This window comes from Rutilus rutilus, assembly GCF_951802725.1.
Source record: "Rutilus rutilus genome assembly, chromosome: 19".
Classification (NCBI taxonomy): domain Eukaryota; kingdom Metazoa; phylum Chordata; class Actinopteri; order Cypriniformes; family Leuciscidae; genus Rutilus; species Rutilus rutilus.
Window position 1 is genome coordinate 453387 of NC_140232.1, and position 12125 is coordinate 465511.

Consider the following 12125-nt stretch of genomic DNA (forward strand, 5'->3'; position numbering starts at 1 on the left):
TGTGCTGTGGAGAGCATCAAGGGTTTCTATTTACAGTGTGTTTTTGCAGAGTTGAGCGTTGTAGCCAATCACAAACATATCTGCTGATTTCATGAATGCAACAGCCAATCAGAGGTGTTTAAGGGCGTGTTTAAGGTCCGAATCAAAGTTCATGTTTTCATACATTCTATACATTCGGTTAGTTTGGGTTTGGGTTTCACATTGCAACTATACGAGCACACTAAAGAACTTTACATGACACACTTGCGTCCTATCATCACATTTTATCGTCGCCGGCAGGAGAGGAGGAGAAGACTGCGAGCAATCCTGCGGGAACCACCAGAAGTTCCTGTAAATGTTCTGAAAGTCCGAACCATGCAGAACATGCGTTCACACTAGAAACGAACCAAACCTTTGTTCAGTTTGATCCGGACCGAGACTACCTCTTTTCGTCTGACCAGATTTCGTCTGTTTGGTCCGGACCGTGGTCCGGGGGAGGGTTCACACCTGTAGTTTGGATTCGGATCAAACTGAAAAGTCAGAAAATCCGGACCAAACAAGGTAGGTGTGAAAGGGCCCTAACTCAGCACTGAACAAACTCTGAGTTCTGCACGAATCCTCTCATTATAACGATCGGTTGTGTAGATAAGAGATTCATTGTGCGGTCAGCTTCATTGATTATAACGGAACTTCGCATTTTCTGTGAAGCTGCTTTGAAACGATATGTGCTGTGAAAAGCGCTACAAATGAATGTGAATTGAACTGAACTCTGTGAGATCGTGATGAACTGAGATGTGACAGCTTTATAGTGGTTATAAAGGTTATGAATACAGCATGCTTGCTTTTCTGGTCAAATTAACAGTGCTTTGTAAACGTAGACGCTTTAATAACAAATCATTTAACGAGAGCGTTTAAGCTGGGATGTGTAGGTGACAAAACCTGAAATTATTTCAAGCAAATCTATCTACATGGGTTTTAAAGTGGAAGTGCACGTGCTTAGCCTAGCCCTGGAGTTGGTTCATCCTCCGTCTAAGATCAGAACATTCATATTTAACATATTACACAAAACAGAACTTGAAACATAATTATACTTATAAATACAAAGTTCTGTCACGAAACTCTAGAAGGTCTTTAACTCAATCTGCTCGTAATCACATCATTCTCTATAGGGCGCAGCTGATTGGTTCCTGCTGATCAGTAGCCAATGAGCTCGCAGCTCAAGTTTCAAATACTGGTAACTCATGAGCGCTTCAGAACCCCTCCTCCCTCCCCGGCTCCACCTGTGTAGATCTGCACTGGTAACTCATGAGCGCTTCAGAAACCCTCCTCCCTCCCCAGCTCCACCTGTGTAGATCTGTACTGGTAACTCATGAGCGCTTCAGAAACCCTCCTCCTTCCCCAGCTCCAACTGTGTTGATCTGCACTGGTAACTCATGAGCGCTTCAGAAACCCTCCTCCTTCCCCAGCTCCACCTGTGTAGATCTGCACTGGTAACTCATGAGCGCTTCAGAAACCCTCCTCCTTCCCCAGCTCCACCTGTGTAGATCTGCACTGGTAACTCATGAGCGCTTCAGAAACCCTCCTCCCTCCCCAGCTCCACCTGTGCAGATCTGCACTGGTAACTCATGACCGCTTCAGAAACCCTCCTCCCTCCCCAGCTCCACCTGTGTAGATCTGTACTGGTAACTCATGAGCGCTTCAGAAACCCTCCTCCTTCCCCAGCTCCACCTGTGTAGATCTGCACTGGTAACTCATGAGCGCTTCAGAAACCCTCCTCCTTCCCCAGCTCCACCTGTGTAGATCTGCACTGGTAACTCATGAGCGCTTCAGAAACCCTCCTCCTTCCCCAGCTCCACCTGTGTAGATCTGTACTGGTAACTCATGAGCGCTTCAGAAACCCTCCTCCTTCCCCAGCTCCACCTGTGTAGATCTGCACTGGTAACTCATGACCGCTTCAGAAACCCTCCTCCTTCCCCAGCTCCACCTGTGTTGATCTGCACTGGTAACTCATGACCGCTTCAGAAACCCTCCTCCTTCCCCAGCTCCACCTGTGTAGATCTGTACTGGTAACTCATGAGCGCTTCAGAAACCCTCCTCCTTCCCCAGCTCCACCTGTGTAGATCTGTACTGGTAACTCATGAGCGCTTCAGAAACCCTCCTCCTTCCCCAGCTCCACCTGTGTTGATCTGTACTGGTAACTCATGACCGCTTCAGAAACCCTCCTCCTTCCCCAGCTCCACCTGTGTTGATCTGCACTGGTAACTCATGACCGCTTCAGAAACCCTCCTCCTTCCCCAGCTCCACCTGTGTAGATCTGTACTGGTAACTCATGAGCGCTTCAGAAACCCTCCTCCTTCCCCAGCTCCACCTGTGTAGATCTGCACTGGTAACTCATGAGCGCTTCAGAAACCCTCCTCCTTCCCCAGCTCCACCTGTGTAGATCTGTACTGGTAACTCATGAGCGCTTCAGAAACCCTCCTCCTTCCCCAGCTCCACCTGTGTAGATCTGCACTGGTAACTCATGACCGCTTCAGAAACCCTCCTCCTTCCCCAGCTCCACCTGTGTAGATCTGCACTGGTAACTCATGAGCGCTTCAGAAACCCTCCTCCTTCCCCAGCTCCACCTGTGTAGATCTGTACTGGTAACTCATGAGCGCTTCAGAAACCCTCCTCCTTCCCCAGCTCCACCTGTGTAGATCTGCACTGGTAACTCATGAGCGCTTCAGAAACCCTCCTCCTTCCCCGGCTCCACCTGTGTAGATCTGCACTGGTAACTCATGAGCGCTTCAGAAACCCTCCTCCTTCCCCAGCTCCACCTGTGTTGATCTGTACTGGTAACTCATGAGCGCTTCAGAAACCCTCCTCCTTCCCCGGCTCCACCTGTGTAGATCTGTACTGGTAACTCATGAGCGCTTCAGAAACCCTCCTCCCTCCCCAGCTCCACCTGTGTAGATCTGCACTGGTAACTCATGAGCGCTTCAGAAACCCTCCTCCCTCCCCAGCTCCACCTGTGTAGATCTGCACTGGTAACTCATGAGCGCTTCAGAAACCCTCCTCCCTCCCCAGCTCCACCTGTGTTGATCTGTACTGGTAACTCATGAGCGCTTCAGAAACCCTCCTCCTTCCCCAGCTCCACCTGTGTAGATCTGCACTGGTAACTCATGAGCGCTTCAGAAACCCTCCTCCCTCCCCAGCTCCACCTGTGTAGATCTGCACTGGTAACTCATGAGCGCTTCAGAAACCCTCCTCCCTCCCCAGCTCCACCTGTGTTGATCTGTACTGGTAACTCATGAGCGCTTCAGAAACCCTCCTCCCTCCCCAGCTCCACCTGTGTTGATCTGTACTGGTAACTCATGAGCGCTTCAGAAACCCTCCTCCTTCCCCAGCTCCACCTGTGTAGATCTGTAATAATTCATAATTCATTACATTTATATAGCGCTTTTCTCGGCACTCAAAGCGCTTTACATAGAAGGGGCAATCTCCTCAACCACCACCAATGTGCAGCATCCACCTGGATGATGCGACGGCAGCCATATTGCGCCAGAACGCCCACCACACACCAGCTTACTGGTGGAGAGGAGACAGAGTGATGAAGCCAATCAGTATATGGGGATGATTAGGAGGCCATGATGGACAGAGGCCACTGGGCAAATTTGGCCAGGATGCCGGGGTTACACCCCTACTCTTTCGAAAGACATCCTGGGATTTTTAATGACCACAGAGAGTCAGGACCTCGGTTTTACGTCTCATCCGAAGGACGGTGTTCTTTTGGCAGTATAGTGTCCCCGTCACTATACTGGGGCATTAGGACCCACACAGACCACAGGGTGAGCACCCCCTGCTGGCCTCACTAACACCTCTTCCAGCAGCAACCTGGTTTTCTCAGGAGGTCTCCCATCCAGGTACTAACCAGGCTCAGCCCTGCTTAGCTTCAGTGGGCAACCAGTCTTGGGCTACAGGGTGACATGGCTGCTGGTGCTGTACTGGTAACTCATGAGCGCTTCAGAAACCCTCCTCCCTCCCCAGCTCCACCTGTGTAGATCTGCACTGGTAACTCATGAGCGCTTCAGAAACCCTCCTCCCTCTCCAGCTCCACCTGTGTAGATCTGTACTGGTAACTCATGAGCGCTACAGAAACCCTCCTCCCTCCCCAGCTCCACCTGTGTAGATCTGCACTGGTAACTCATGAGCGCTTCAGAAACCCTCCTCCCTCTCCAGCTCCACCTGTGTAGATCTGTACTGGTAACTCATGAGCGCTACAGAAACCCTCCTCCCTCCCCAGCTCCACCTGTGTAGATCTGCACTGGTAACTCATGACCGCTTCAGAAACCCTCCTCCTTCCCCAGCTCCACCTGTGTAGATCTGCACTGGTAACTCATGAGCGCTTCAGAAACCCTCCTCCTTCCCCAGCTCCACCTGTGTAGATCTGTACTGGTAACTCATGAGCGCTTCAGAAACCCTCCTCCTTCCCCAGCTCCACCTGTGTAGATCTGCACTGGTAACTCATGAGCGCTTCAGAAACCCTCCTCCTTCCCCGGCTCCACCTGTGTAGATCTGCACTGGTAACTCATGAGCGCTTCAGAAACCCTCCTCCTTCCCCAGCTCCACCTGTGTTGATCTGTACTGGTAACTCATGAGCGCTTCAGAAACCCTCCTCCTTCCCCGGCTCCACCTGTGTAGATCTGTACTGGTAACTCATGAGCGCTTCAGAAACCCTCCTCCCTCCCCAGCTCCACCTGTGTAGATCTGCACTGGTAACTCATGAGCGCTTCAGAAACCCTCCTCCCTCCCCAGCTCCACCTGTGTAGATCTGCACTGGTAACTCATGAGCGCTTCAGAAACCCTCCTCCCTCCCCAGCTCCACCTGTGTTGATCTGTACTGGTAACTCATGAGCGCTTCAGAAACCCTCCTCCTTCCCCAGCTCCACCTGTGTAGATCTGCACTGGTAACTCATGAGCGCTTCAGAAACCCTCCTCCCTCCCCAGCTCCACCTGTGTAGATCTGCACTGGTAACTCATGAGCGCTTCAGAAACCCTCCTCCCTCCCCAGCTCCACCTGTGTTGATCTGTACTGGTAACTCATGAGCGCTTCAGAAACCCTCCTCCCTCCCCAGCTCCACCTGTGTTGATCTGTACTGGTAACTCATGAGCGCTTCAGAAACCCTCCTCCTTCCCCAGCTCCACCTGTGTAGATCTGTACTGGTAACTCATGAGCGCTTCAGAAACCCTCCTCCCTCCCCAGCTCCACCTGTGTAGATCTGCACTGGTAACTCATGAGCGCTTCAGAAACCCTCCTCCCTCTCCAGCTCCACCTGTGTAGATCTGTACTGGTAACTCATGAGCGCTACAGAAACCCTCCTCCCTCCCCAGCTCCACCTGTGTAGATCTGCACTGGTAACTCATGAGCGCTTCAGAAACCCTCCTCCCTCTCCAGCTCCACCTGTGTAGATCTGTACTGGTAACTCATGAGCGCTACAGAAACCCTCCTCCCTCCCCAGCTCCACCTGTGTAGATCTGCACTGGTAACTCATGAGCGCTTCAGAAACCCTCCTCCCTCCCCAGCTCCACCTGTGTAGATCTGCACTGGTAACTCATGAGCGCTTCAGAAACCCTCCTCCCTCCCCAGCTCCACCTGTGTAGATCTGCACTGGTAACTCATGAGCGCTACATTGTGGAGCAGCGGCTGTAGGATGGACTCTCTTGTGTTTTGGTGTTGTTATAATATAGAACTTGGTCTATTTCAGATATGGAAAATACGGGTTGTTACTGTTCTGATGAATGTGTATTTCTCAGATCATAAACAGTGCCCCCCCCCCCCCCCCCCCATATGAAAACGAGAGTGTGTTACCTTTGCGGATCTCGTCGCGGATCTGTGACTCCATCTCCTCCATCTGTAACAGAGTCTTCTGCCAGTAGCGCTCTGCCCTGCGGCTCTTGGTGCAGTAAACCACCAGTGCTGAACACACACACACACTTCAGCAGAGGAACATCATGCGTGTTGGATCCATTGTGTAGAGAGTGAACACACACGTACCCACAGTGCACAGCAGCAGCACACTCACACACACACACACACTCACCCACAGTGCAGACCAGCAGCAGCACACAGCAGACCACGATCGACACCACGATGGCCAGTTCACTGCCTCCACCCATCTGCACCATCGCTATGACCTTCTGGAAACGACCCACTCGAACCTGCAACAGAAGAGCAAACGTCATCATCATCATCTTCATCTTCTTCATCATCACACAGGAGCATCTGACCACCACGGCATCAGTGCGAGAACATAAGCAGATCCGGCTTGCGCTCATCAGGTCGTTTTGTCTTGTGGTACAAGTGTGTGTGCATCAAACTTTCTTGCTCTCAAACTATACCCTTTGTTAGGAGTTAGCTTTGCTAGGCAGGAAAAATACTTCATACTTTCTCTTTCTCTCTCAAACGAAAAGAAAAGATTTGTAGAACAGATTTGAAGAAAAGAAAAGAGTTGTAGTAATCAAAATGAGTGATTCCGCTAAGAGATATGTGCCGCCCATCTCAAAGGATGATCCACGCGATTCCTGCATCCTCTGTCTGGGGGAAGCGAGCTCTTCTCCATCAAAGCACTCCTCGCGAGGCTCGCATTCCTGCGGGAAGAACGAGCCTGTCCTCAGTGTCATGGGGCTCGCGTGTCGATCTGCGTGATGAGCAGAGACACAATCCTTCCCTTTTTTCCAGATTTCCATGTTGAGTTAGCTAAATCTTGGAACAAGCCCTATTCTTCTCGTGTCTTTGAGCCAGCGACGTCTATTTCTTTGACTATTGTTGGTGCAAAGGCACAGGGTTATACGATGATGCCCCCGGTTAAAGAGAGACGCTCGTGGGCTATCTCTCCCCTGGCATAGAACACTCTATATCTAGTGTGTTCCACACATCACAGACAGTCTTATGGATGAGAAACAACATAATGATGAGTAAATGATGACAGAAGTTCCTCGTTTAGCTTCCTAATCCTGTGGTTTCCAGACACTCACTATTTGTCCTGTTAGTAAAATGTGGAAAAACGGCCAGAATGTAAATCCATACATCTCACATAAACACAGTGCATATGTACAGCCATCCTGCGTTCCCATGGAACAACCCGCGTGAGTGTGTGTGTGTGTGTGTGTGTGTGTGTGTGAGCGTGTGTGTGTGTGTGTATATGAGAGTGTGTGTGAGTTTGTGTGCATGTATGAATGTGAGTGTGTGTGTGTGTGTGTGTATGTATGTGTGTGTGAGTCTGTATGTATATGAGTGTGTGTGTGTGAGTTTGTGTGCATGTATGAATGTGAGTGTGTGTGTGTCGAAACCGCTCTCAATGCCTCATTTGCCCTCAGACCCAGATGTTTGTGATCTTTTCCACAGTTTGTTGAGACGTTCAGTGGTCTCTGCTCCATTAGCTGTGTCATGCAGCGCTCCGGCGTGTTAAATATAGCTCTGTGTGTGTGTGTGTGTGTGTGTGTGTGTGTGTGTTTCACAATCAGACCAAACAAAGGAACAGGGAATTCAGACATGAAAACAAGCAGGGCGTTTCAGGGCTTGATTAACTCTTGTTTTCATGTTTGATGTTGAACAGCAGAGAAATTCCAGCGCTGCTTTAAACTTCCAGCGGCCGAGAGAGAGTGTGTGTGTGTGTGTGAGAGAGAGAGAGGGGAGAGAGAGAGAGAGAGAGGGAGAGAGAGAGTGATACCGATGAGCAGATAAAGAATAAAGTGATGGTTACGCTGGTAGTGATTAACGTCAGATACAGATACACTGATAAAGCTGATGTAGGCGAGAGACATTCAGCTTCAGTAACAGTCTGTCTCTCACAGCATGAGAAGTTCTTCTTCTGTCCTTGAGCCGTGTAATAGTGAATGCTCCGCTGATTACCACGGTACAGCTACAACAGCTACACTTTAAAAATAATTTAGTAGCATTTCTGAAACAAGGTCAATGTTCATTTCTGTTCTAAAATATTGTACGTTTGTAATATTAAAAGTTGAGTGTATTAAATGAACAGTTTCTGGATGATCCTTGAGCGTTTAAAATGTCTAGTTTAAAAAATAAAAATAAAATCTTGGTTATGTGAAAGTTAAAGGAACATTCCATTGTATCATTCTTCAAACATTATGGAAACGTTACTTTTGGATGTTCTGAAACAAGTAGTAACATTTAAAAACATTAGGCACAACGTATAAATAATGTTTTAAGATCATTATTAGACACCAGACAACTCTGAACAAACGTTCTATTAATGTTCCTGGAAGAACGTTTGTTCATAAGTTTTAAGGCATACAGAAAATCTGGGGTTTTCAATTAAACCTTGGCAGAAATGACGTCAGAATGATGAGTTGTGAGAGTTATGAGTTGTGAGTGTTATGAGTTGTGAGTTGTGAGTATTGTGAGTGTTGTGAGTATTATGAGTTGTGAGTGTTGTGAGTTGTGAGTGTTGTGAGTTTTGAGTGTTGTGAGTTTTGAGTGTTGTGAGCTGTGAGTTGTGAGTGTTGTGAGTGTTGTGTGTTGTGAGTGTTGTGTGTTGTGAGTGTTATGAGTTGTGAGTGTTGTGAGTGTTGTGAGTTGTGAGTGTTGTGAGTGTTGTGACTTGTGAGTGTTGTGAGTGTTGTGAGTTGTGAGTGTTGTGAGTGTTGTGTGTTGTGAGTGTTGTGTGTTGTGAGTGTTATGAGTTGTGAGTGTTGTGAGTGTTGTGAGTTGTGAGTGTTGTGAGTGTTGTGAGTGTTGTGACTTGTGAGTGTTGTGAGTGTTGTGAATTGTGAGTTGTGAGTGTTGTGAGTGTTATGAGTTGTGAGTGTTGTGAGTTGTGAGTGTTGTGAGTGTTGTGAGTTGTGAGTGTTGTGAGTGTTGTGAGTGTTATGAGTTGTGAGTGTTGTGAGAGTTGTGAGTTGTGAGTTGTGACTTGTGAGTGTTGTGAGTTGTGAGTGTTGTGAGTTGCGAGTGTTGTGAATTGTGAGTTGTAAGTGTTGTGAGTGTTGTGAGTTGTGAGTTGTGAGTGTTGTGAGTTGTGAGTGTTGTGAGTTGTGAGAGTTGTGAGTTGTGGGTGTTGTGAGTTATGAGTTGTGAGTTGTGAGTGTTGTGAGTGTTGTGAGTTGTGAGTTGTGAATTGCGAGTGAGTTGTGAGTTGTGAGTTGTGAGTGTTGTGAGTTATGAGTTGTGAGTTGTGAGTGTTGTGAGTTATGAGTTGCGAGTGTTGTGAGTTGTGAGTTGTGAATTGCGAGTGAGTTGTGAGTTGTGAGTTGTGAGTTGTTCACTCACAGTGACGGGCAGATCTCCAGCGCCGGCGCTCAGCGAGCGGTTGATGGTGCAGTGGAACAGCTGATCGTTATGGAAGGTGATGTCACAGAGGTCTGAGCCAATCGTCACGGAGTATTCATCCAGTGTCAGATCCAGCTCGCTCGGCCCTTTCTGACACACAAACACAACCACCGTTACTGTGTGTGTAGATATGAGTGTGTATGTGTGATGGTAAATATACAGATAGAAGTGGATGAGGATTTTGTTCAGTATTTCACAGTGGAAATAGAAATCAAGTGATTGACAGCATCGCAGCTGTTTATGACATGAACAACTAAACATCCTCTGATAATTAAGCACACACTTTGAAGGCAAACACACAGACACTGTTTCAGCTCTTTATCCTTCCTTCCTTCCTCTTCCATTCTTTAGGAGAGAATGAAAATAACACTCCCTTGCTCTGCTGTGCCTGTTAGATACTTCCTGTCTGACTCTCAGAGACTCTCAGTGTCCCCAGTGTGTGTGTGTGTGTGTGTGTGTGTGAGAGAGCAATGCTCAACTACTTTAGTTATTACAGACCATAGGGTATGTGCACGGGGTACTCGCACTGCGTCCTGAGACACGTTTGGGGAACGCCTCAGCGTGACTGATGACTGAAGAACTGTATATTCACGACAAACATATTGGCCAGCGACAGCCATGACATCACCACTAGTGCGACCAGGAAGTATAAGAGAACATGTCATCCTCTTTTCGTCTTCAGGGACTGTTTTGCTGGTACTGTGAAGATATCATGGCGCTAACAAGCGCTTCAGGAATTGTGGCGACCCGTGTCCAAGATTCTTGACACCTGGTGACACTCGCGACCTGTGTGTGTTCTGTCTCGGTCCTTGAGGGGTCCGCGTGCGCAAACTGCAAGCGTTTGTCAGTTAAAATGCTCCGCTCTCGTCTGTCTCTCTTCTCGAGGGAAGAACAGTCGTCTGCACCCCGCGGTTCTGGTCCTGCTTGCTTAGAGGCGGAGAGGAGACTGAGATCGTGGAGATCTCAGATGGAGCTTGCCGACGAGTTTGAGAGAGGTGTAAATCTCTCACGCTCTTCGGTGGCTGACGCGGGTGAGCTGTCAGGTGCATCCTCAGGTCCAGTGGCCAGTGCTCAGCGGGCTTCGAGCCGTGACGAGCAGGAGGAGGCTGACGCGGGTGAAGATGCTGTAATGGCTGAACCTGCGAGCCCCGCGTATGCTGAGCTGGTGGAGGTGATGGAGCGTGCCACCGCTGGGCTTGAGTGGCCATGGCAGCGCGCCAGAGGCCCACCAGCCATAACCCACCCACACACACTCACACACACACAAACACACAGCCATAACCCGCCAGCTCCCGTGAGCCTTACATTCCACACCACTCCATCTCCACTTTGAGGTCAAGAAGGCATGGAAGAAGCCGTATTCTTCTCGCATTCACCGCTTCCAGCATTCCAACTATGAGAATGTGGAGGGTATGGGTATGTGTCGATGCCCCCCATTCCTATCCCCTCTATCTTTCAACAGGGGAGACATCGACACTGAGAGCTCTGGCCCTGCCATCTAGACCTCTGAAAACAACCTCACGTGTAAATGACAGGGCATACGCGACGGCGGGTATGCATGATAGCCTCCCTGGTACAGGGGTTGACACTGGTCCTCCTGAAAGTAGCAGGCTAGGGCCCAATAGGTCTGAGCCGTACTCCCTTAAAGGAACCCTTCTAAGTTGGGTTGTGGTGTCCAGGCCTTTGAGCTGGCTCTCGGTCAAGTCAATCTTGTAAGATCAAAAAGGTGCTTCCTCATTAAGCATGAAGCCCGGGCAGTGGCCGTAGGGGGTAGTGCTACTGACAGCCTGAGGCATCCAGTAGGGGGGATTTAACTCTGCGTTTAATGTGTTCATGCTTGCAGCACAGCCATGATTGGCATACATCCCCTCAGCATGGCAGCGTGGGTATTTCGTTCCCCAAAGTGTCTCAGGATGCAGTGCGAGTTCCCTTTCGAAAGGGAACGTCTCAGGTTACGACTGTAACCCTTGTTCTCTGAGAACAGGGAATGAGACACTGCGTCCTGAGACACTTTGGGGAACGCCTCAGCGTGACTGATGACTGAACTACTGTATAATGACGGTGAGGCGTTCTCCAAAGTGTCTCAGGATGCAGTGTCCCATTCCCTTGTCTCGTCACACACAATCACACACACTCACGTTGATGACGAGGATGAGCGGCTCTCCAGTGTGATGTTTGATGAGCTTCTCCTTGTTGGCGGTGTAGAACTGTGGATCCTCCACGTAGTCGAAGTGAAAGTGTTCAGCGAGAGGCTCCTGGTCCTCGTCCAGCCCTCGATCCCCTGAAGAACCAGCTCCTCTGTACAGCACCTGGTTCAGGTAGAAGAGAGCCGTGGCCTGCTGGGATTGAGCCGCCGCCGGAGACTGACACACCATGAGAGTGGACGACACACACGAGCAGTTCTGCAGAAAACACACATTCATGTTCACTGATATCAGATGATGAACTGATCTGATCTGAATAATGACTATCATCTTCTGTAGAGCTGATGACGTTTGCATCATTGATTCTGTTGTTTTCTTGTCAATAAAAGGCATTATTTCTCACCGTCTGTCCGATTCCAGTCACCTCCATCACGGCCGACTGCACCAGACCAAAGCCGTAACCCGTGACCGAGATCCTGCGACCACCACTGACACCATGAGGAATACAGAGGAACAGATCTATGTGAGACTGTACTGTGCACAGTATGCAATATCAAGCCCAGCTAACCAAAGTAAGAATGTCCATCTCTAATGTAGGGAATGAAGCGGATATGACATCCAGCACAGTTTTCCTCCTGTCTCACACACTTGACAGTGATCAGCACTAGAAC

General features: G+C 49.2%; 1 protein-coding gene across 1 annotated transcript in view; it reads right to left on the reverse strand.

Moving 5' to 3' along the window:
- plxnd1 (plexin D1) overlaps positions 1-12125 on the reverse strand; it is a 133549-nt gene that overhangs the window by 54025 nt on the left and 67399 nt on the right. Inside the window, exons 17-21 of the mRNA XM_084389258.1 lie at positions 11858-11942; positions 11449-11712; positions 9251-9400; positions 6060-6177; positions 5828-5935 (exon numbers count right to left, since the gene is read on the reverse strand). Of these exons, the coding sequence (XP_084245384.1) occupies positions 5828-5935; positions 6060-6177; positions 9251-9400; positions 11449-11712; positions 11858-11942 (725 nt within the window). The remainder of the gene's footprint in view (positions 1-5827; positions 5936-6059; positions 6178-9250; positions 9401-11448; positions 11713-11857; positions 11943-12125) is intronic.